General features: G+C 37.1%; 1 protein-coding gene across 2 annotated transcripts in view; it reads left to right on the forward strand.

The window, feature by feature from the left end:
• MRTFB (myocardin related transcription factor B) overlaps positions 1–25,134 on the forward strand; it is a 68,254-nt gene that overhangs the window by 9,966 nt on the left and 33,154 nt on the right. Inside the window, exon 3 of one of the 2 annotated variants that reach the window (XM_054180606.1) lies at positions 9,895–10,061. In XM_054180606.1, the coding sequence (XP_054036581.1) occupies positions 9,908–10,061 (154 nt within the window). In that variant the 5' untranslated portion in view covers positions 9,895–9,907. Of the gene's footprint in view, positions 1–9,894; positions 10,062–20,873; positions 21,242–25,134 lie in introns of those variants that run through there. The other variant, XM_054180607.1, reaches the window with a different exon arrangement.

The following is a 25,134-nucleotide window of genomic DNA, read 5'->3' on the forward strand; positions in this document are numbered from 1 at the left end:
GTAGTAAGAGCTGTTTAAGTTTTGTAGTAATAAGGCAACGTTGCACAGGAGCTTCCTGTGTTAGCAGAGCAGACTCCAGGAATGGTGTCTCTTAATTCAGAAATGTCTTTTATTCTGTTTAACTCTGCTGAGTGGTGCTTGAGGTTTTAAGTATTTCTGAAGACTTCAATGTTTGGGGTTTGTTCAGTTTATTCTTGGTTACTGACAATTCTGCCCAAAGAGAGGACTTTTAACATTTTGTTTATAACTGAGGGAGATTTTTTAATTTTATTTTTTAATAAGGGGAAGGTTTAATGGCTTTTTTCGCTTCAAGTTGTATTATCCCAAGACATACAGAATGTAGATATGTTACAGCTGTTGAGTAGCAATTTGTGCAGAAATCAGCTGTAAACAATTATATGGTTACCATCTACCTTTATTTATTTATTTTTAAACAAGCAGCTTTGCAGGGAATGAAATATTGGAACATACAATATAGTTTAACAGATAAGACTTCTTTGAAAGTGGCTTTAGGCAACAGAAACTCTCCTGACCCAGGGTTTCTGCCCTACTAATCTTTAGCTAATTTCAGTATGGAAAATGGAATTCAAGTTCATTGTAGCTTTGGAGATCGTGAGAAATTGGTTCTTAAAGCACTGAGGGCATGGACTGTGGATTATAGCATTAAACTGTTTAGAATATTAGTGTTTTCAGGCACTGTACTAATAACATGCTTTTTCTGGTTATTTAGAATATGGGTGTTGATCTGGGGATTAAGCTTGATCACTTGTAATCTTGGTTCTGCATTTATAAAGAAACAATAAGTGATATTCCTTCCTGTGGTCTCACCCTGTTTGTAGAGAGGAATATTGGCCTTGTTAGAAGAAATGCTCTTGGTTTGAGAAGTAGGTTTGGCTTTTGTTAAATCAAGGCTGTTATTTTGTCCTTAACAAGGTATTTTAATCATAATACTATATTTGTGGTATACGTTTTGCTTAATTTCCAAGGAACTTAGGGTTGGTTTTTTGTGGTTTGGGTTTTCTACCTAAAAGTTTGTGCCTAAATGCTAGGAATTCAGCATTCTTTTAGTATGCATCCTTATTGTATCTGTAAAACAAACCCCAAAAACCTTAGTTCTTTGGAAGACACTGCAAGGTGTAAGTCTGTTACAAGTGATGTGATTACATTTGTATTCTGACCTTTTGTCACTGTTGTGTAAAAAATTAAGTCACTTCATACAATGTCGAATATGAACAGCTGAGCAGTGGTTCACTGTAACCAAATGTAATGTGACACACTTCTGTTTGCTTCCAGGTAAGGTGTAATAACCTTTCTTTAACCTATCAGTAGGTGTAACTTTGAGAAAGCATCAGCTGAAGACCAAGGAGGAAAGCGGTTGTCCTCCTGAAGCCATGAATGTAAATGATAGCTGATATATGTGATGAAACAACTGTGCCTTTTCCTTTAAAGTTTGTAATGGAAAGTAATACTTTAAAGCCAAACAAATATACATATTTGCCCAGTTCCTGTAGCAGCTGGATGTAAGAAATGAGAAGTATATTGACCTCATTCTGACTTGAACTTGCATGTATTGAGTAGAAGAATTGGCAATAGCATGAAGTTGAACTGTGGAACGGCCAAAATTTTATCACTGCCTCAGGTTATTTGAGAAAGATCTAGCATACCGACACAGCATGCATGTGATGAATATGGGCTATCTTTGAGAGCTCTAGGACAGCCTTCAAAATCTTACCCTTGTAGCTCACCTAATGGTTTTGTCTAAGCAGGACAGCATTTTTTTTTGTTTGGTTTTTAATATGAAAAAAAAAAAACCCTTAACATTTCCATCACCACCTTTAATTAGCCCTTAATCATGCTTCCATTTCCATTCAAAATGTATCTCATTGTCCAAAGTAAACTGAATTGCTGAAAAGATGAGATGGTCCCGTGAACTTGCAAACCAGACATGTAAATTGTTTAGTAGTGGGCCTTGGATGTATTTCTAGGTAGAATAAAAAAGACTAAATACTTCTGATAACTTGCAAAGTAAACCCAGTCATTTACAGCAGTTAAATATGGATTGTAATGTTCTGCCATGCTTTTTACACCATAGCTAAATGATCATAAATAAGAAAACAGAAAAGAGAACATCTTAGAATAACTCCAAGCAGTTAGTGTAAATCAAGTAAAGAATGCATGGTGACTAGCAAAAAGCTGATTTTTGTTGTTGTTTAAGTGCATTCTAAGTGTTTGGGTTTGGTGGTTTGTGGGTTGGGTTTTTTTTGGGGGGGGGTGGGGGGTGGTGGTTGTGGTGTCCATTAGCAGGTTAAATTTCACAAGTTTTAGTTTCAGAAGAGCAACAAGTTTCCAGGGGAGCTAATTCACATTATTGTTTGTATTGTTAGTATCTGAGTGTAGCTGTATTGGTGCAAATCAATATGCAGCAAAAAGTTTGTGAAAAAGAGATTTTCTATGTTTCCCTAACATTATGACTGAATATCATCTGTAGGTGTCTGCTGAGTGGCAGTTCAGGTAATAATCATTTTGATATGTGTAGGATCCCCCAAAAAGTTGCCAGTAATCCTTAACAATGCTACATTATTTTGAACCTATGTCTAATTTGTATTTAGTTTATTGGTGCATGTGAGTAATAAGTTAAATTCTGCCCTGTAGAAGTTGGTTGTGTTTTTAAAGAGGTTAAATAGCATTCCTTGTTACACAAATAAAATGTTGCTAATCTCTAACTGTGTAGAAAGAAAAAGCAGCAAAGTCTGTCTTTTTCCAAAAAATTTCATTTTCTGGAAATGGTTGTGTAATGTTCAGTCATGCTTAGGAAGGTATGAAGTAGCATGTTAAACGGGAAACAGGCATGCAGTTCCTTCCTCTGATTTGAATCCTAGTGCTTTCCTTGCTTTGTTCAATTCAAGGGCTTAGTTTACAAGCAGCAAAATAAACAGAATAGCACCTGCAACTTAGTCATAAGTGGGAACATCTTGAAGTAGCTAAGCAAACAAATGAAATTGTGGGACAATTTAACCTTTTCTGAAATGACTTAGATGCTCTACCAACTTTTTTTTTTAAAGACAGATCAGCATTTTGGCACTCAAAAGACTGAACATGGAGAGGAATTCTTGAAGACTATCATCCAATTTAGTGATCAGTTGCTAATTATTTTCTGAACTGTCAGAGCACCTCTTATGAAAAGCTCTGTATATTTAATCTTCTTTCTTTTTTAATAAATGCTTGGTTCTTCAACATGACACCAAAATGCTTAGCAGTTATATGATGTGTTCATGTAAATATTTGATCCTTTTTTCAGACTTGAGCTATCAAATGCAATCAAAGTGTTTTGGTTATCATACATTTTGTCAGCTTCAGTTACATAAATAGATTCTGCTGGATACACTGTTTGCTGGCCACAAAAGAATCATGGAGCCTGTGTTATTTTACCAATTCCTTCCACAAAGTTCTGTCACAGACCAGAGGAACTGAATTTATTCCTTGGCAGTAAATATGTGTTCATCTTGCAATTACTTTAACCCTACTCCTAAGTGCTTCATATTAAAACTGGTACTAAGAACTGAATTTTTTGGAATTCAAATCACTTCCTTCTGAAATGGTAATGTCACTTATGTTTTACTGTAAAAACAAGCAACAATGACAAAAACCCACAAAAAGCAAACAATAGCCCGCCCCCCCCTCAATATGTGGAGATCTGCAGGCATGAGAAGCTAGAAGCATCATTTGTTTGCCCATCAATAATCAGAGAATCACAGAATGATAGGGGTTGGAAGGGACCTCTGGAAGTCATCCAGTCCAACCCCTTGCCAGAGTAGGTTCACTTAGAGCAGGTTGCCCAGGACAGCATACAGGCAGGTTTTCAATTACTCCAGAGATGCAGACACTGGCCAGCCTGTTCCAGTGTTCTGCCACCCTCAAAGTAAAGAAGTTCCTCCTCATGTTTAGATAGAACTTATTAGAAACATGCTTTGAGGATTAACTCCAGCTCAGCTCAAACCCAATACAAACTTCGTATGTTCAAGTTTGTGTCCTCTTGTTGAATCACTGGGCACCCCTGAAAAAAGACTGGCCACCCTTGAAGTATTTATAAGGATCAATAAGACACCTCCACACATCCCACCAACTCTTCTCCAGGCTAAAAGGCCCCAAATCACTCAATCTTTCTTCATAAGAGTTGTTCTAGTTCCCTAATCATCTTCATCATCCTTTGCTGTACCCTCTCAAGCACTTCCCTGTCCTTCTCAAACTGGGGACCCCAGAACTGGACACAATATTTCAGATGAGGCCTCACCAGGGCAGAGTGCACCCCAGAATGTCATTGATGCACCCCAGAATGTCATTGGCCTTCTTGGCTACAAGGGCACATTGCTGGCTCACAGTGAATTTTTTGTCCACCAGGCCTTTTTCCACAGAGCTGCTTGACAGCAGGTCAGCCCCTAACCTGTACTGACGCGTGGATTGTTTCTCTTCAGCTTTAGGACCCTACGCTTGCCCTTGGTGAATTTCTTAAGGTTGCCATCTGCTCGACTCTCCAGCCTGTCCAGGCCACAGTGGATGGCAGCACAGCCTTCTGTGTGTCAACTGCTCCTCCCAATTCTGTGTTGTCAGCAAACTTGCTGAGGATACATTCTAGCCCTTCATCCAGGTTGTTGAAGAATATATTGAGCAGGACTGGCCGCTGTACTGACTCCTGGAGAACACCACCAGTTACAGAGACTGTGCTGCTGACCACAGCCCTCTGAGCTCCCTCCTTCAGCCAGTTTTCAATCCACCCCACTGTCCATTCATTCACACTTTATGCAAAGACATCCAAAGATACGAAGATTTCCTTCTAAGAGTTAGTAAAGACTCTCAGTGTAGAGTGTCATCAAAATATGCAAAAGTATTAAATGAGTTTCTGGAGGTCTTCTAGTTTCTGCTCAGTGGTGTTAATTTAGCTATAATAGTTACAAAACTTTAATCTCAATCATTTTTTTTAATGAGAGGAAATTGATCTGAAATATTTATCAGAGCAGTCGTGGCTCTTTAAGAAGGAAGCAATTTCCAGAGTGGTGTGGTAAGGAGCATAACAGGTCCTCAGTTCTGTCATATACTTCTGCACACTGTTTTTCAAAGAAATGAATAGAAACAGTGAGGTTTTGATAATGCATAATCCAAGATGATTACTCATAGTTAGTCAGGCGTTGATATTTCTCATCTTTTTCTGACTTTTATTTTTTTCCTTTGTAAAAATAGCTACATGATTTACATGGTTGTTGCGGTGTATTTCACTGTTACATTTATCTTCATTACTTAAACGCTGTATTTTAACTGTAGCATTGCAGTTTCTCTTGCACTATAATAATTGGATGTCAGTTTTAATTTCAAAGTTCACATACTTTATCCAATGAGAAAGGCTGTGTAAAAAAGTGTAACTGCAGAAGTTCCAAGCACCACCAACTTGTTGGCAGTGTTGATACTGTGTTGCTTTGGGAAAAGGAACAGCGTTATGGTGTGTGCAGTGGCATGCTACAAGGGTTGGATATTTTCCAGACTGTTTTTCATAAAACTGTGTTTTGATCTTTTAATACACTATGAAACACACGAAATGAGAGGCCTAAATCTCAATGGAAAAACCATTGTTCTTGCAACAGAGGCAAATTACATTTGAGACTTTTTCTCCTAACAGTGAAATTATGAATGTCAAAAATTAATTAGATTAACAGATTCTGTTAATCTACTGATAATCTGGATGATTATTAATAGCAAATACTTTCTGCATCATTTTATACTCAGTTATAAATTCATCTTTACTAGTTCTAAATGTTACATCAGTAAGTGGATTTGAAACATTATGAGAAAACCAAAGGAAAAAAAAATACACTGAACTTTTCCATGAGTGAGCAATATAAAGGTTAGCCATTTGATTTGGCCAGAGTCTGAAAGCACCATGATTCTTACATTTATTTATTTTTTAATCCCATCAGATTTCTAAATTAAAAGCTGATTTGCTTCCTAAGTGTCATCCAGATTTCAGTTTGTGTAGAATAAAATGCAGATTTAGTGTCTGAAACGGCAGGGGAGTACGTATTTCCCCCCCTTCTGAGATTTTACTAAAGAAATATACTTTGTCTTTTGAAGATAAAATGTTTAAAAATAAAAGAAGCGTTTGTCTTCAGCAGTTAAGAAAGATAGCAACCACCTACAATCTGTGAGAACACTTACATAAGATTCATGCGCTGTACAGGAGTTCTCCTTTGCCAGTACTGGAACACTGTTTCTATGTAGTTGTCAGATGCATGTAAACCAAAGCCTTGTTAGCAATGCTGGTGCATATTCTATTTTGGTACTCTATTCTGAAGGTTAAGTAGGAAAATAATTTTGTTGTATTTTTCAATTTACTACTCTTAAACATTTTGAAGAATTCTGTGTTTAAAATATATTAAAAAAAAAAAAAATCAAACCCAACCAAGACCAAACCCTAAATCTGAAATCCTTTGGGACTACTGGAAGAGTGAAGTGGTTCTATTTTAGTTGCTACAAATAAGATGGTATTAGACTTTACAACAATCTATAAGGAGCAATATTTTTCATACCAAGTAGAATGATGTTTGATACAGCTTAATAAACCTTTAAAATGTCTTTGTTTCAAGGGAGTGGAACCCCACCTGACATCTGATTTCTGTGTTTCAGATTAGCATTATATAAAATAGTGCTTGCTTGGATTATGCAGAGTAAAATATTGAGACTTTAATAGTATGGATTTTTTTTTTAACTGTATTTTTCATGGGCATGTTTTTACTTTTGAGTTTCAGTTTTCTTATTAATAGACTTTATTTAGTATATAGGTCTGCGTAAAATCAGGGGTTACGTAGATAATATTTACCATCTGTAAATCCAGATGGCAAATATGAAATAATTCTTCAGGTTTGAAGAGGCTACAGATAAATGAGAAAGGGGAGACAAATGTCCTATCTTTAATACAAAATGTAATAATACCATGGTACATTAAATTCTAAATCAGGTAAGTTTCTTACTTTTGCATATGATGACTGGATAAAGTGTTTATTGTACGGGGTTTGAGGTGAGCTAATGTTTTCTCCTACTGTTTTTTTGTGTTTGAGTTGCTGATGCCAAACACTCTGTTACATTAGAAATGTCAGAATGAAGTACGGCTTTCAAAAACTGAGGATAGATGGGACATGTTTTGCATATCACAAGTCCAGTTTCATGTGAAGTATAATGCTGCTGCTGGTAACCTCCAGCTGGTGATAAGGCAACAGTATGTACCTTCTTTAGCAGTTAAAATGAGTGTGCTAAAAACCAGTAGTGCTTTATTATGTCATACATACAACAGTGTAAAAAGATGTTTTTTACATAGAGATGTCTTTTATTTCTTGCCTGATTTTTGTTTCTTTACTTGGAAACAGCTTATCAAAATTATTTTTATTTAAGTGTCAGAATTGTCTGGATATTCAGTAAGGAAAACCTTATGCTTAAGACAAACTACTAATTTCATAGATGCTAAGTTTAGTTGTTCTCTCTGAGACCTGACTGTCAACTGGAATGTTTCAAATTAGGATTAGAGTTCTGCATTGGAGAACTTTGGGTTTTGAGGTTCCCTAGTTATCAAATTCATGTACTCTATGAAACCTCAGTAAAATTGGGATCTGAGAGTCACAATCAGCAGTTTCATCTGTGAGCTAAATAGCAAGAGGCAGCAGTCACAGATTGTAGTATAAAGAATTCTGTTTGAAAGGGTGGGCAAGGCATTCACAATGAAGTTACCCAGAGATGGTGGAATTGCCAGCTTCAGAGATTTCCAAAACCTGACAAATTCCTGAGCAGCTAGTAGTCCTGTATGGAACTGAGAGATGAACTAGGTGACCTCCTAGAAGATCCCTTCTAAACTTGTTTAGTCAGGTCCAAACCACAGGTTAAGCACATGTTGTGTAAGAGTTAACTTCTTTAGAGTTGCACTGCAATGCTGCAATCAAGATAATTTAATATGTTGCATACAATTCTAGCATGCTTTGTCCTTAGTTGAATCTTAACCATAAAAGCACGTTTACATGCATTCCTGAAACAAAAGGTCTCTTCCAACCTGTTTTTTTTTCCTATTCTATTCTAATATTCTAAATGGACATGTAACTAATTTAGCAGTGTATTGTAGAAGTGACAGTTAAACTGGTTAAACTTAAAGCAAGATACTGAGCTGTTATGGGGAAAAGAGTCAAAAGCCAACATGAAACATCGTAAGCGTTAAACCTTTGGTAGAAGGAGATGTTTCTTATTACTTTCACCTGGATTTAATGGCATGAATATAGCTAATGTGGCTTAATCTCTTTGAAAAGTGACTCTAAGACATAATTCGTAGCTAATACATTGTGGATAAAATGCTGTGAATATGAGCAGATAAGCAGCTAAATTTTCACTTAAATTCTGCTCTGAAGGATCTTACTTGGTTAATAATCTACTTGATTTGTATGAGCGAGTGGGAGTTTGAGGAGCGTGTAATGTCAGGAAATCGAATGAGAGCTGAGTAAATTATGCTTCTAAAAGCTAAGAACAAAGAAAAAAATCTTGTATAACAGTAAGTTAATGTGTCTTCAGTTAATGTGAAAGCACCAATTGGTAACTATGGGAAATAATGAAAAATCTGCACTTCACCACCATAATAGTTCTAATGAGGCATATATCAAGGAGTACTTGCTTATATTTCTTATTTTTAAATTGGCACAATCAGCAACATTATTCTATATCCTTTCTTGTGGTGGAGGGGGCATTCCTTGGTGATCATGGTCATTTGTTGTCATAAACATTTTTTTGTCAATTTTTTTAAAGTATCAGCACAATATTTTGAGTGTGGCCGTTGCAACACGTTGCATTTGAAAAACCTTTAAATACGCACCCCAACATATGTGATATTTATAATCAGCATACCTGAAGTTTCCTGAAATGTTAAGGCTGAGTATGGGTAAGCAGTAGTTGTTACTTATAAAAAAATAGCTAAAAATAAACAAACAATTTGTCAAGAATAAGACATTTCTTCACTTTTAACAATTCATGAAGATCCAATTTTGTTTGAGTGTCCCAGAACCCAGGGATGGACTTCACTGAAGTCCACATTGATTCATTGAAATGTTAACAATTTGAGAGTTGTATGAGCTATAAAAAGCCTGTACTAGTAATTCATATTCTGTCTCTCCTCACTGTAGATTAAGTGCCACATTAATGATAGAAAGGAAAGAAATAATAAATGGGGACTTTTATTCCACTCTGTATTTTACAATAAGTAGCTAGCATGCAATAAAACTAGTCTTGAAAAAATTAAGGGCAAAAAGCCTTCCTTGTTGGAGAGATTGAAAATTAGCTGGCTCTAATACAGTTCTGTGGTGGTGTGAAGTCCTTTATGAATATCAAAGTTGATTTTTGTACTGAAGGAAAGTTGTGCAGTGCCTCAAAATAGTAAAATACTTAAGTTATCATGTATTAATTCAACGTTCTCTCATATAAGCTCCTGAAAGAAAAGAGCATTTTGCTGATAAAAGGGCTGTATCACTTGCTAGAAGGTAGGGCACAGGAGCTTCCAGCCAGCCATGTGGAGGGTTAGCACAGTGTAATTTTTCTGTCAAAGTGAGCAGAGAAACTGCTTCTTAGAAAAATGACTGTTAAATGGCTTGTAAATGCATTGCTTAACTATATTTTGCAAAGCTGTAATATTTATGGAAATTAGTAGATAATATGTTTATCATTTTAATGTTAAATTTTGTATGCAGAGGGACTGACCAAAACAAAAACAACAAAACCCATAAAAGTTAGGTGTCTACATGATTATTGATACTGTACTTTTTTCTTTATTAGTTTTATCAGCTCTAGTGTTATTAAGAGACTGTTTACTCTCCCTGTCTCCAGACAATTTAACACGATGGATCACCTGGGGACAGCAGATGCTGAAGAGGACTCTGGCTCCCTCACACGCCTGGCTCCTAGCCCTCACAGTGAAGCAGTTGCGCATGAGTTTAAGGAGCTCTCACTGCAGCCCAATCAGTACCTGCCTCCTCTCAATGAGAGGAAGAATGGTGAGTGCCAAAGCCACCACTATCCTTTTCCTTACGCTGCTTAGATGTTTTCTGTGGGAATAATGATATTTGTTTGATTTCTTCAGATAACATTAGTTGACTCTCTTCACTTGCTCTTCTCAAACCACAATATGTGGAGTTGAAGTGCTATAGTGTTTGTTATGAAATCTGTCCTGATCAGCTTCATCTGTCATGGCAGCTTGTGAGTCTAACTTTAAAACACCAATTGGAAGAGCTTGAGGCATATTAAATGGAGTTGTTTATATTTTAGCAGAGTTTTAAAGCCACAGTGAACATTGAAATGATGTAAATGAAGTATGTGATTTTTGGAAGCTCTTTCGTGGCACTTTAAAATTTTTTGTGGAATACTTTTATGCAGGAAGCATTATGCTTACTGTGAGCTTTGTTAGTGATCCTTTAAACCTTTTGTTTACTTGAATGAGTCTTTTGGCAGCAGTCCAGTAGAGGCTGAATTATTCTAGTATTGTTCTGCATAGTGCTGTTAAACTGGCTTGCACAATTTAGTACATAAACTGTGTTTCAAGCTTTTCCAATGACACTTGAAGTGTGGGAGACTTATGCTCTGGTTTTATTTTGTATACTGTGGAGACAGATTGTAAATTCCAGTAGAGGAAGCTGGAGGGCAATAGCATCTTAAGCTTATCCAGCCATTTACAGCATGCAAGTGCTTACTCCATGAATAAAGACAAAAGCAGCAACATACTCTTATCTTCCAAAATGTTGATATTTTTTTTTTCCAGACAGATGTTCTTTCATCACAAAAAGTCTGTGAAATACAAATCCTAACCACTTAATGTTTCATATTTTAATAGAAGGAGAAGTAATGAAAGTTTTCAAGCTGATTTGCTCTATAAAGTTTTTATTGTGAGGCTGAAATACTTCAGCTGAACCATCTCTAAAGCAAAGACTTTATTTGGAGTTAAGAAAAACAAGCTATTTATAGAAGGTAACCTTGTGTATATGTTTGGGTGTAATTACAAGGAATCATCTTTTGGGGATCTCATAAGTTGGTCTGGATTGTCACATTTCTCATATTCCCCTTTTAAGATGTTTTCTAGTTAATGGCTCTGGGCAATCCTGGGTTAATATTAAAATTAATTTCAATTTCTCAGTAGTTTGCATATTTCTGCATAATTAGGCAACACATACAATGCTTTTATGATGTAAACTTGTGCCCTGTTTTATTGCACCATGTTATCATCACTGTTCTCTGTTCTCACTTGCCAACATGCTGCAAAAGTTCCCTTTTCATTGGTTCTGCTTTTCACACTTGTCACTTGCTGAGAGGACACGGAAGACTCCTGTTACTCTAGCAGTCTAATGGCAATCATTGGTCCATGTCTGTCATGTCAGCAGCTGGGCTTCTCCCATAAATGGAGGTTGAGATACAGAATGCTGTGGCTGAAAAGGCCCTTGGTTTGCATCCCTGCCTGAAGGATGCTAGGTTGTGTACACAGTACTTGCTTTCGTAGTCAAGATGCTGTGTCCTTAGGAAGGACAGTGGTTGGGGAAGTGACATGGATGAGGCTCTTCTTTGGGAGCAGGAGTGGTAAGATTGATGACTAGGTGTTGTTTAGATGGACTGCAGTGGAGGAAGAATGACAGTAGCAGGCAGCATGGCACAGCTGAAGTACTAGTCAGAACAATATGCTACCTACGCACTGTACCACAATTTCACAAGCTTCTGTCTGAGAGCCAGGAGGTGGCAAGGGAGGGAAGGATAGGCTGTCTGCTGCTGACAGCAGTAAGGTGGATGGGAATGATGCTGCTTGCAGGCTTCCAACCTGCTGTTTCAGAGCAAAGGGTGGGAAGGAATTGCACATGCAGATACCACCAAAAAAAGGAAGCACTGCATGAGCAAATTTTTTTCTATGGTGGAGTAGAGCTTTCCCAGAATTGGTGAGCATACCATTTTGACTAGTAGAGGTAGGTATGAAGACCTGGGTGTCAGAAGTCATGAAATCATTGTTTCAGGTTGCATGTAAAATGAAAAGGGGCTAGCTTCTGTGTTTTGCAGCAATCTCAGCTTTGCAGGGGCTTCCTTAGCTATTGTGCTGTGCCAGGATCTCCTTCTGATAGTGGCTACTAGTTTGTTAAAAAGAGATGTAAGTTACTCTTATGCATACACAGATGACAGCCTGGCTATATTGTAAAACAGGTAGATAACTGGTTGGCACCTGTATGGGCCACTGACTGACCTTCAGCACTCTGTAGGCCTGCTGCAGCTCTTTGTCTCAACTAGAAATCATTTCAGATTGTGAGTGCCTATTCTTTATCCTCTGTGTTGTGTGGAGAAACACTTTTGTTCCAGATAATGGAAACTGATGAGTGTCTGCTTACCTAAACTCTGAACCAGACTAGACACAGGATTCCATTCTGGCTCCCTTCAAGGTTGTATGTCTTGCACTGGAGAGGGGTGGAAAAGGTTGAGATATGCCTATCATGGCTATCTACTAGATCTTCTGCATCAGAATTGAGCTAATTGAGAAAAGAACTAGGAGTCTTGAATGTATTGTCAGGGAAAAAGACTTGGGACAGTAAAAGCAAGAATGGTAAAATCTTTGTTAGAAGAAATTAGCCCAAAGAAATTGGCCCAAAGAAATTAGTGTGTCTGACTGCATAAGAACAATAACACTCAAGAACAAAGACCTTAAGGCACTGAACTTTTGGGTAACTAGTGAATTATGATGAAGACACAACACAACACTCCTGAGCAAAACAAAACCCCCACAATTCCCCTAAAAAAAACCCAAAACCAAAAAACCCTAACCAACCAACCAACCAAACCAAAACAAACCCAAATACTCCAAATGGTATATATTGAATTTTCCCAAGGGATCAGTTGAGCCTGCTGGAAGACAGGCAGTTCTAAAAATAACTGAATGAAATCTACATCACACTGAACCTAGTGATACTACTTAAATGAATTTGATGAACCAAGGGAAATTTTCTGGCATCTAAAAGAGTCATGGGTATATTAGTTTGTCTGTTATCTCTTATCTTCTACTCTCTCATTATGTAGCACTGGTTACATGCATTCTTGGCATAGCTTTATGGCTTCTGAACAAATTCTTAATCCTCTGTGCAGTTAATAGATTTGAAACTGCAAATTTGATGCTGAGGAATCGGGTGAGACTGGGACATCTCTTTGCATATGTGGTAGGATGGGGTTTTTTTCCTACTCTTAAGACCTGCAATTAGATGTCTTTTTTTTCCTTTCCTAATGGTACACAGGTAAGTTACTGTGGTTAGAAGTTATTTTCTTAGGAGAACTTGGAGAGATAAAGTGGAAAAAACATGGCTAGTGGGAAGACTAGAGAATAACAAATGGAAAACTTAGTGCTAATAAAGAAATAGATTGGCACAGAAAATAATTGAAAACGTCAGCTTGAATTCTGCAGTTTCTAGTCACAAAGCTGAAAGCAGAGAGATCTGGAAAACATCATACAGATATTCTGATTACCAACACCCACAATAACAACAACAACAAAATACCCCCAAAACCTCTAAGTATATTCCAAAAGATCTATCTAGATACAGAAGTGTACAACTTCTCCCATTTTAGAATAGAAATGTGTGTGTATATAGAGTACAGTGTATGTAGTGGAAGTGGAAGAATGTTTGCCCAGACTGGTTGTAGCATCTCCATCCATGGAGATACTAAAAATGTGACTGGGCACAGTCCTGGGCAGTCTGTTCCAGCTGACTGTGCTTGAGCAGAGGGTTGGGCTAGGTGATCTCAAGAGGTTGCTTCCAGCCCCAGTGATTCTGTAATTTATCTTTCCTTTAAGGTTTTAATTGTCTATGGAACATACAGAACAAATATTGTATTAAATAATCCTTTGTAAGAACACAAAGCATAGTGTAATTAATATACATATATTTTTTTGTTTCTGTGATTGGGGGGTTAGGGGTTATTTTGTATGCTCTGGGGTTTTTTGGGAGTTTGGTTTTGGGGTTTTGTTTTCCTGAGTTTGCTCTTGGTTTGTTTGTTTGTTTAACAAACAGTATCAGTAGAAAAAAGAAACATCTTTTAACATGTGGAGATTTTGGTCTCCCTGTAAATATTTTAATGTTGTCTTATCTGTTGTGAGATGAGAGCAAACTTGAGTAGGTACTGATTTCCCAGTAAGTCTGTCTTTGTCATTGGTACTGCCAGTTCCCACAATCCTAGCATTCCCAGGGCATCAGTCAGTGTCTACAAGGAACAATTTTCAAATATGAAAGCATGTGAAAAGACATACAGGCCAAAACTCAGAGCTCTCTAGGGACCGTGACCTCTTAAATGAAATATATTCTGACATTTTCACAGGCTACATGAAAGAATTCCAGCAGGGTCGTTCCATTTGGTAAACTTCTAAACAAACATTCCATCATTTTAGTTTGATTTATAGATTATTATTATTTTTTTAATTATCTGCTTATTGTAAAGAGATTAACATGGGAGACATGACCTGTGACTAACTCAATTTAAGGCATCTGGTATATATGAAAAGATCCTGTTAGAGGGCTTGGCATTTGAGTGATTACAGGAGATATGGAAAGCATGTTTTCTTTTAAAGAGCCCTCTTGATCAAACTGTCTTATTCTGATTTTTTTCTTCCTTGAAATTCCATGTGGATAAGTAAATGCATAGCCAGAAAGAAATGTTGAGTTAATTTTAAATTCCACTGTATAATTGTTTTAAATTGTTAGAACTAAATCCTAGCTGCATAGGTTACTGTTGAAATGTTGACTTGTGATACAGCCACTACAAGAAAGTAATGTAGGCATACAGAACTGGTCACTGATGGGCACCAGGCACTACTTAACTATATGCACCTTCAGCACGTCATAGGTAGCATGGTAGATGACCAAATATTGTTATCTTACATTATTTTTGTTTGTATACATATTTTTATTTATATACATGTATGTTATATATATGTATGCATGTATATCTTATACATACATGTATTTTTATATATATATATATATATGCAGTTAAACATGTGTGCAGTTAATGACATATTTTTATTTATTGTATATGCATTTTAAAATACTGATTTATTTATATGCATATATGGGCAAGGCTGAATGGTAGGGAAGTTTTTCATTTAAAGAGTGAACACTACCAATATATGTCCTCTCTTGAAAGAAACTTGTGCAGGCTTTAGTGGGACAAGTAGAACATGCAGACTTCTACATTTAATATTGCTGTAAGTGTTTGGGATTTTTCTGGGAGGAGTACCTGAGGTAGATGGTGACATAAGTAGTGTTGTCTGGGTCTTTTTTACTACAGTGGAGGAGAATATAAGCAGATGTTTCCCATTCTTCTGATGTAATTCCTTAGTCATAGTGCAGTACACAATGCTGTTTCAAAACTTAGGCAAATGCTTCATTTGATTTTTTGAAACAAAAACATTTGACACACTTGGTGTTCTACTATCAAAAGAATATGAAGATGAGAGACCTGAACATTTTGGGATTTGGTTATTTTTCTTAAATACAAAACCAATACTGTCTGTATGTGATTTACTGTTGAGTTGTTTGACAAAGGTATTAAGAGTTCAAAGCAAAGAACTTACTTACTGCTATAGAATTATTATTCATTTAACAGAACAGGAAGGCAGAATAGAAATCTATTGTAACTGGAAATTTGGGACAGGAGGAATGAACAACAAAAAAAGCCAAACCACAAACAAAACCCCTTAAGTTAACAGATTGAGGCAAAGTTCTTACTCTCTAAAGAAGTAATCAATTATAACAAGCAATCAATTATAACAAGCATTATTTAAATGAATGTTTCAATTTGCATAGATCACTCTTTTCCTACATGAATAAATTATTACACCATGATATAGAGAAGGATTATCCTAACACAATATAAAGTATCAGGAAATTCATGAAGGTGTGTGTTAACCCAAGATGAAATAAATGCTTGAGTAATTAAGCTTCTTTTCTCCCACTTTAAAATCTTGTTGTGGTGAAATATATTAAATGCCTAGGGCTGTTTTGGGCATTTGGGTTTGGGGGGTTGGGGAGAGGGTTGTCCGGAGTTTAAATTCATCTGTAGGGCTTGGAGATTTTTTTGTGGACTTGCAAAGGAATGAGCACCATATGATGTGAAGAGTTGGAATGTACTGTTAAAGCAATTGTTGCTTAGTTACTCCATGTTTAATGAGGTTGTGAAGTTGCTCACAGTGATCTCACTCAGCAGATCACTGATGCTTAATAAGATAACGGGTCTATTCTGAATGGCAGACAAGCAGGCACTGTGGAGGGTACAATGTTGCTCTATTGTTTTCTCCTGTACATTATGAGTTTGGCAAATATTTAGCAGGTGCTTCCTCTTTTTAAACAGTGTTTTTTCTGTAGGCTGAAGGATGGCAGAACACTTGGAAGTCTGTGTTGCAGAGGGATGGAAAGAAAAAACATTGATTACCTTAGATTAAAAGCACATGTTTATGAAAAACTTGTGCAGTACAGTGGCCATACATGAGATGTTACTGGATTCTGGTTTATGGAACTGAAAGGGATGTTCCATTCTGAACCCTTTTTTCTTCCTTTCACCCAGTTGTATACAATAGGTACAACTGAAATAAACTGAGATTTAAATGTGAGGTCCTTCAGCCTTCTGAAGATGATGTGAATTCCAACAGATTTACTTTTTATTGAAACAAAAAGCTTGTTGTGTATCTTTTACTTCAGCTTCTGTTTTTGATACACTGTTGCATTTTGTAATTGGATTTAAACCTGTAATTGAAAGATACAATGTGAACTCCTTAAGATTTTCTTTTAGCTGAAAAAGGTACTTCTGTTTTGTTGTTTGATAGAAACCGGTGTTTCAGCCACAGTTTTGTTTCTAGCTTATTGCAGGTTTCTCTGTGATCCTCAGTGTCATTTAGCTACTTGTACTGTTAAAAATAGGTCTTTGGAAACAGGTACACGTTCAAGTCAGAGGTTGTACATCCAGTGCTTACTTTGGAAATCAGTAGTTCTCTTTCCCATATTACGAAGCCTTCTGTATTTAAATTTACAGTCAGCAACACAAAGACAAGATGAAAATTTAGCAATTTGAGTAAGGCTTTGGCCTGTTTTTTAATCGTGCCATCAATTTTAAGCGACAATTGAATTTCATCTGCCTTTTAGAAACTGAATTTCAAACAGTGAGTGGAGTTGAAATACCCCCAAGCTCTTTTGTATATCTTTTATATTTTGTGGGTTGTGTCCTATTTACTGTATAGCTGCTAAAATAAAGGAAAGACATTGGACTCGATGATCCTTGGGGTCTCTTCCAACCTTAGTTATACAGTGATACTGTGATACTGTGAAAAGTAGTAAAAGAACAAACAAGTTGGTATTGTTTCACTAATACTTATTATATAAAAAAAAATCAATTTTTTCAAAGTTTTTCAAGACAGATAGCATAGGAAATGTGTTTAAGGAATCAACGTGCCTCTGGTGGCTGACAACAGGAGCTTAAAAATTACTGTAAGATTCTTAAAAGTGTCTAAGTAAATCTGAGAAGTAGTTATGGTGGTTTAGCAGTCAAAAGTAAGAACGTATGTGAACTGTTCTAGAAGAGTCCCTAATTTATTTAATTTAGCAGAGGAAAAAGAGCTTGTCAGTGGCAGGTGGATTGGCTCTCTGGCCATCAGGAGGAGGCACCTTGCTTTGATTTGCGTGGAACCTGGCTGTAAATGAAAGACACTTTGGAACAAATGAGTATTGCTAGTTAGCAGATGAATTTAATACTTGAATGTGCTATCCAGCTGACAGTGCTCTTCAGCGTGTGAGAAAGTCCCTCATAAAAGCTTGCACTTGTCCCATGTTACAGTGCTGCAACTGCAGCTACTGAGCCAGCGCTTGTGAGATGCCTCCAGGTGCCTGTGAAACTGTCTTAGAATTTTAGATTTTTCTAAGGGACATGTTGAGACATGGTGATTAGTTCTTCTCTAAAGCCTTACCACTAGAATTAGTAGAACTGTATTGTTGATCAGTTAACCAATATAGCTTGGATTAATGTATGTTCAAGACTGCTGGAAACAGGATGGTGTTGGAATATGAGTCTTTTTTCATGACATGGAGGATGAATGTCATTCTTTGTGCAGGCATTTAAGAGAAACTCTACGAGCAGAATGTTCAGGCATTCTTAATATTCACGGTATAACTGCATCTGAACAAAGCCAATTTTCTTCTTCCGAAGTATCTTTTCTTCCTCTTCAGTTGTTAGGTCTGCCCCTGCCCTAACTTTTCAATATTATATCACTTTTGTTGGCAACTACAATATTGGGTTATGTGGAAAATACACCTTTATTTTGACCACCTCTCGTAGTCTGCATAAGATTTTAATCATTCTTGTTTTCCTTAAATTCTGTGATTCCTGCTTTTCTTCGTGAAGTTATTTGTAAATTACTGTTGAGATTTTGATCAAACTTCTTAAAGACGTTTTAAAATATTAATCTGTGTTTTTTCTTGTATTGAACTGGGAGGTGAATTTGAAGCAAAATATTCAGCTAAATTGCAAATGGCTGAAGCATAAGCATATTTGTTTCTATTCAGTCCGCTGTGGTGCGGATAGCAGGATCTCCATGCTAGTAACGCTCATCTTTCTGAGCGGGTGAGACACTCATGAAGGCTTGAACTGCTGTGAGTCAACTGCTGTTACTGTGATCCAGCATTCATTTGTGCACTGGACACTCTTAATTCCTATAAAGCACTACAGACCAAAAGGAATGCACGGAACTACCTTCAGAACTATGGCATTGGATACAAAATGTATTACTCCTTGGGTTCTTCACACTTCCTTATTAGTATGTTTATTTTTTGCATTTCAGAATACTCTGTTCTCTGAATCATTTTGAAATCGCTTCAGACCAAAGTACTGATTTTTCAGAAAGTGTGTGAAGTGCACTGTAGCCTGCCCATAAAACAAGTTCTGCTGTTACATGTTGTTATACTGTTAGAATTTAATTAATCCCTCCAAACTGTTAACATCTGTGGTACAAGAAAAATATGCAGTATAGTCTAGTATATCCAAAACTGTGTAAGATTCTATGTATAAATTTCATACAGGTTTCTTATGCAGCATGTGTTCTGTTTGTCTGCATTAGGGTTTTTTTTCTGAATGTATGGAGTTTCTCAGCAGTAATATTTTTCTTGCACATAGTCAGTGTTCTGACTGCAGGCAGGGAGTAGATTCATTTGATTTATGAAGTTCTTCCACAGTAATTTTTTCTTGCGTTCAGTATAAATCACTGCAAAAGAAAATGTATTGGAATGGGCTGTAATTTGTATTTAAGTTAAATCTAAGCTGATAACTTTTATACTATTATATGCAAACAAAAAATCTTTAGGCTGGGAGAGCTGCCTCAAATCATTTATGCTGCAAGAGTGTTGTTTGGGGGGGGGTTGTCTGTATTTTCAGCTCCTTAGATGTCAAGAAGTTGACGCAGCCTATTAAACTCACATCTCCTTTGAATCCGCAATTCTGAGTAGATCTAGGTCTCCCTTCTTGCAGCATTAGGAAGATGGGGAGAAGCTTTCAAGTCCTGTTGACTGTCAGGTAGCCCCACATCCCATGGTATAGATTGCTTGCCCAGGAGTGCACTGTAAAGGTGAAGAGTTGATGTTGAGTGATTGTCCTGTAGAAAGATCCAAAGAGGCAAGATGGTTGTTTTTTTTCCTAGTTTCCAGTTTTAAAAGTTCTCCATCAGGTGGCTGTTATTGTGTATTATTCTTTTAAAATCTGATGCCACAGAATTGGAACAGTTTTTCTGCGTGGAGATGCCCTTTATAATATCAGGCTCAGTTGGTAGCACATAAGACCTTTAATGGGGAAGGTCGTGAGTTCAAGCCTGCAGTGGGCACTAGTGTCCTCCCTACTCTAGTCATGAGGTCTGTGGTGACAGGTTGGACTCGATGATCTTTGAGGTCTCTTCCAACCTTAGTGATACTGAATATATTACTGAATACTGATTTTAAGTATGAGGTAGAGGTGTGGAAAATGTGATTAATGATTGCATCTTTAGGCCAAAGGGAAGGCAAAATGCACCTTCTGGAGTTATTTGTTGACATGTAGCGACTACGTGAAATTATGTATAGTTTTTTTCCTCTAAGTGCATGAAATGTTCCCTTGTGGCCAATGCCAAAGAATTAGAGAGGATACATTTCCCCCAAAACTTCCAGGTTGACACTGACGTTGATGACTCATGTAAGATAAATGGGGTACACTAGAGAGATTGGCAGATTAGAAGCTGTGGGAGGAAATACTCCAAAACCTGCAGGGGACACAAGTAACTGCAATGCAAAAAGGAAAGGAGGAGCAGAATTTCTCTTTATACCACAAGTAAAGACATGGAAATAAATAATCTTTGGTCTTCCCACTTAACTCTGCTAAGTAAACATCTCCAAAACAAGACGTGGAGCTGGGGCAGGTGGGAAATGTCCTCCACATAACTTTTTCAAATGCCTATGTGCAGCTTTGCTTACTGGTGAAACTTAATGAGTAACGAATGTGTCAGTCAGGCAAAGATAAAGTATTTCTGCTGCCTGCAGCAGTGTTCAGAGTCGTGGGGGAAGGGAGGAGGAAGAGAAAAAGGAGAGAGAGTCCTCAGCAGTACTTTGTCATAGGTATCAACGAGTGCTGCTCCTTCAGCAACTGCTGGATTTATTTTTAACTGCTTGACTCATGCTTTGTCAGATGATTGACCATCAAGCTGCATACTGAAACACGAATGTGCAGAGGAAGCAAGCGTAACTAAAGGAAAAGGGGGAGTGGTTGTCTGGGAAGAGAGGTGGGATTTGGGAGTTCTGGTTCACATGCTCTGTGCCTGCTGTCTGAGCGAGTTACAGGCTCCAAAGCAGACTGAGCATACTGCAGGTCAGCCTAGGAAGTGAAGGATGATGGCTGCTTCTGGCTGCACAAAGGCACAATTGCTCATTCATTAGGAGAAAAGACCTGGCAGCAGTGACCAGGACAGCAGTGTACTGCTTGGTGAAAAAATCAGTATTTTTTTTTCTATGCTGGATGTTGCCATTCTAAAGGATTCTCATCATGATTGATAGCTCCAAGAAGCAGCAACAGGGCTTTTCTGAGATTCTACCTGCAGGAGATGTTAAGCCGCTGAAGGAGAAGGAATGCCTTGAGGTGAACAGCCAGAAAAGTCTCAAGGAAGGTCAGTCACTTGCTGGTTGGGGGACAAAAAATGCAGAAGCACTGAGCAGATTCAGTTCACCAGCATTTGTGGTGTAATGCTGTATGTCAGGAAGAATTTTTGTACATTAAATGTTTTCCCACCTAAAAAAATGTCTGAAAGCTAAATTTAGAATTTATGTGAGACTATGAAAATGCTGATGATAACAGCTTGATAGAAATTGTAGTATGAAGCAGAGAGAGTAATTAAGTACTCTTTTCAGAGTAGCTTTTAGTATTGAATTCAGAAAGTACTCTGTAAATATTCCACAAAAAGCGGCAAAATGTCACTATATAAATAAAGACAATGAAATAAATGTCATTAAATGACACTATTCAAATTAAAACCCCACAAACCTTTAGTTTTAGACATGTATTACTACCTCATTTTCAAGAGTGGTTTTCTCAGCTACTGTCTTTCTCTAGATTTCCCCTCATACTTTAAATTAGATTTGACTCTGCTTTCCAGATGTATGCTTTTAAAATTACATTATGTCTTCTTAAATGATTGTTCCTAGACTATGCATTAAATTTATGCAATGCACAAGGATTAGATTGTAACATAGCAGTACTCTGGGGATATGTGGGGCATTATTTCAAGCTGACAAATGGTACTATACCAGATTCATTTAAAGTAGTATTTGTTAGGCTGTAGCAATAATACTGTTGAGATACAGAAGCTGTCTTACTCCTTGTAGCTGGAGGTATTTTAGCTAGATTGTATTAAGAAAGAAAAGAATGAGACCTCCTGAGGTCAGCTGCCAGCCCAGCACAGAACAGTTTGGTAACTGGTCTGTGTTAACAGATCAGGCTCTTCGCTGTTCAAAACTCTAACTCCGGCTTCTTAATCACAGACAAACTGCATTTGTAGTAGACAAGATTCCTTTTTTCCTTTTAGAGCACTCTGCTTTGGCTTTCTCTCCAGATGTTTCTGGATTGTCTGGTGATTCAAAGTTTTCTTCCCTGGTGTTGTGACAAAACTGCTGCTTTTTCCCCATGTATATGACAGTGTTTCTCAGTTTAAATGCTGGGTTTGTTTTGGGTTCAAATTTGCATCTTAGAATGTTTAAAATAGCAAAAAGGTATCCCATGTTCATTACTGAATTCAGTAACTGACATTTTATTTTCGTTCTAAGTTAGGGCTAGCAAAAGCTCTGATTTTTGTATATTGGACTGATACCAGAAGTTTCTTATTGATTGGAAAGATGCATGTGGCTGTGAGCATAAAAGTTCTATTTCCTTTACAGGAGGAAAGTACTGACTAAAAGACAGTAATCAAAGAGAAAGGGCCAGCAGTGGCTTCTTTTTCATGGTGTTTGCCTTGCGACTCCACAGGCCCAGATACACCTGCTTCTGCTACCACTGAAGCTCTGTGGGGCAATAAGGACAAAGCAAGCAAGGGAGTTGAGAGGGACAGAGAAGTAAGCATACTGTTGTAAAAAAATAGTGCAGGGGAAAAAAAACAACCCAAAACCTAATTAATCTAAGCTGCCAAGAAATAAAGGGGAGAAAGATGTGAAAAAAACAGCATGGTGGATAGTGTAGGTGGGCTAATAAGTACCACAGTAATCATTATCTTCAGCCTTTGAATATGTCAGTTATGTAGAAAGTGGCTGAAGGAATGTACATTACAGTAATGATGGTCTGTCAGAGTAGCAAAACAATAATGATGGTCTGTCAGAGTAGCAACAAACCTGCAATTATGGGACACTCTTCCAGTCTAAATTCATGAATATTTTACAGTTTAAATTATTCAGTGCATAAAAGAAGATATAATTGTATTCCTCAATCACTGTCTTTGCTTCCTTTTCTCCTTTCTGGTACCTATTCTCCATTTTTCACTTTTCCTCAGTGAATATTGCTTATCCTTTTCTCTCTCCACAGTTTGGCAACCTAATGATTAAATTTATGAACCTCTTTTTTTAGAGTACAAATGACTACAAAATCTCCTCTTCCAGCCTTTCCTTTTTCTAAACCCTCGAAAAAGCAAATTTTTTCTTTCTTGTAGTATATGGAATGAATTATTGGAAGCACTGCAAATCTGTTTGATTTGCATCTAGAGAGACTAAAACAGAGCTTCAGCTTTTGCGTTTATAATGCTACAGAATGTGTAGTTCAGGTATTTTGTAGTTTTATGAAAATTCAATTGCAGTTGTTCGTTTCATACTATTTAAATAACACTATATGTAACATAAAACCACTTCTTATTTTGCAGAATAGTATATTCTAAATTAGCTACTGTGATTCTGTCTTTTTGGTTTTTTCCTCCTTTATTTAATTCAAACAATGATGTGACTGATTTTGTCACTTGAATCATTAACCCTTTTTTGTTAGGACACAGAAATACTCATGAATAACAACTGTGAATGGTTAAACCTGCAAAAATTAAAAATGTAATTCTGTTGGCAAACTCACATGAAATATGTAAAGACAAAGTAATTCAGAAGGTGGTATAGCCTTTGCTTTTTAATTCAGTTTGCACAGGTTTGATGAATCTAAAAATATTGAGGTGATACGGTGTGCTTATTTCAGCAATTAATAGTTTATGAAAATTGTAAGTTGCAGTTCTTTTTCTACTCACAGAGATTTCTTAGGTGCTTGCTGGAAATGTCTTCATGATTTCTGGTTAATAGATTACCACTTCTAGTCAGGAAGGATTTCTTCCTTTCCTCTTTTGCAATCAAATCAGTACTGCATGAGAATTGTTTATTTAACAGATTTCCTGCCATTGCTGGCATGTTCAGTACTGGTGATACACTTGACCTCTACTGCTCTCCCGCGGTGGCATGTTAGACCTGAAGTTTCTGCTGTTGATTTGCTGCAGTTGGTTTGGGGGGTTTATTATTTTTTAAAAAAGAAAATCCTCACTTTTTGTTATATGGTGTTTAGAGGTGTCTTTCTATAGTCTGCTAGGTATGTTTAAGACACATCTTGTACAAAACATACTGGGGAAAACAATTATTCCTGTTGTCTGAGCTATAAATTCAGTGTACTGAGCCTGTGAGTTAACTTGATGTATCTACCTCAAACAGTCACTTTAATGACAGTGGGATAATTATATGTATTACAAGTAATTCAGCACTTACTCTGCAAAATTTTCTTCTTTGGTGTAGCACTTAAATGAATAATAGATACATGGTAATCTCATTGTAATAAACAGATGTTTAAATACTTTGATAAATCAAAGCCACAATGTATGACTTTGATTTTGTGTGTAATGTGTATGCAGTTAGCAGATAGAGAGTCTAACCTAGAGTTTTAAGGAAACTTGATATGGCAACTTCAGGATTTCTTAAAGGTTATATAAAAGTTAGAAGTAAGACCACTGCTGCCAAAAGTTGGTGAGTCTCATCCACTGCCTGTTTACTGCCAGTCTTGTTCTTGTGCTGGCATTAGTAACTGTGCAGCCCTGAAGTGAGGAGGATCAGTGAACAAATATTACTGAGGACTATTTATTTCAGTAGTGTTAATATTCAGCCAGAGCAGAGCCACTAACCTGACAGACTGCATCTTTACCATGTTGATGCAACAGAAGCAGCTGACAGTAGAGGGAAGAAGATATCGTTGTCTTTTCATCAGTAATCCTATCTTAGATCACGTTAAGTCATGAAGCTGCACTCTGAAACCACCGTCTGTTTTGCTGCTATGCTGGACCCTTTCACAACGTATCCAACAAAATATGTATGTACCTGAGCCTTTCTGATGCAAAGTTCTTAATGCAGCAGTTTCCCTGTCGCTGTAGGCAACCTGACTCATCCACTGAGCAACCACCTGCAGAAATCTGATGTTGTTGTCTACATAGCAGAGTTGATACAATGCCATTGCTTACATCTCAGCTGGCAATCAGGCATCTTAGTACCTTCCTCAGTGTTTTGA

Source organism: Dryobates pubescens, chromosome 4 (genome assembly GCF_014839835.1).
Source record: "Dryobates pubescens isolate bDryPub1 chromosome 4, bDryPub1.pri, whole genome shotgun sequence".
Classification (NCBI taxonomy): Eukaryota; Metazoa; Chordata; class Aves; order Piciformes; family Picidae; genus Dryobates; species Dryobates pubescens.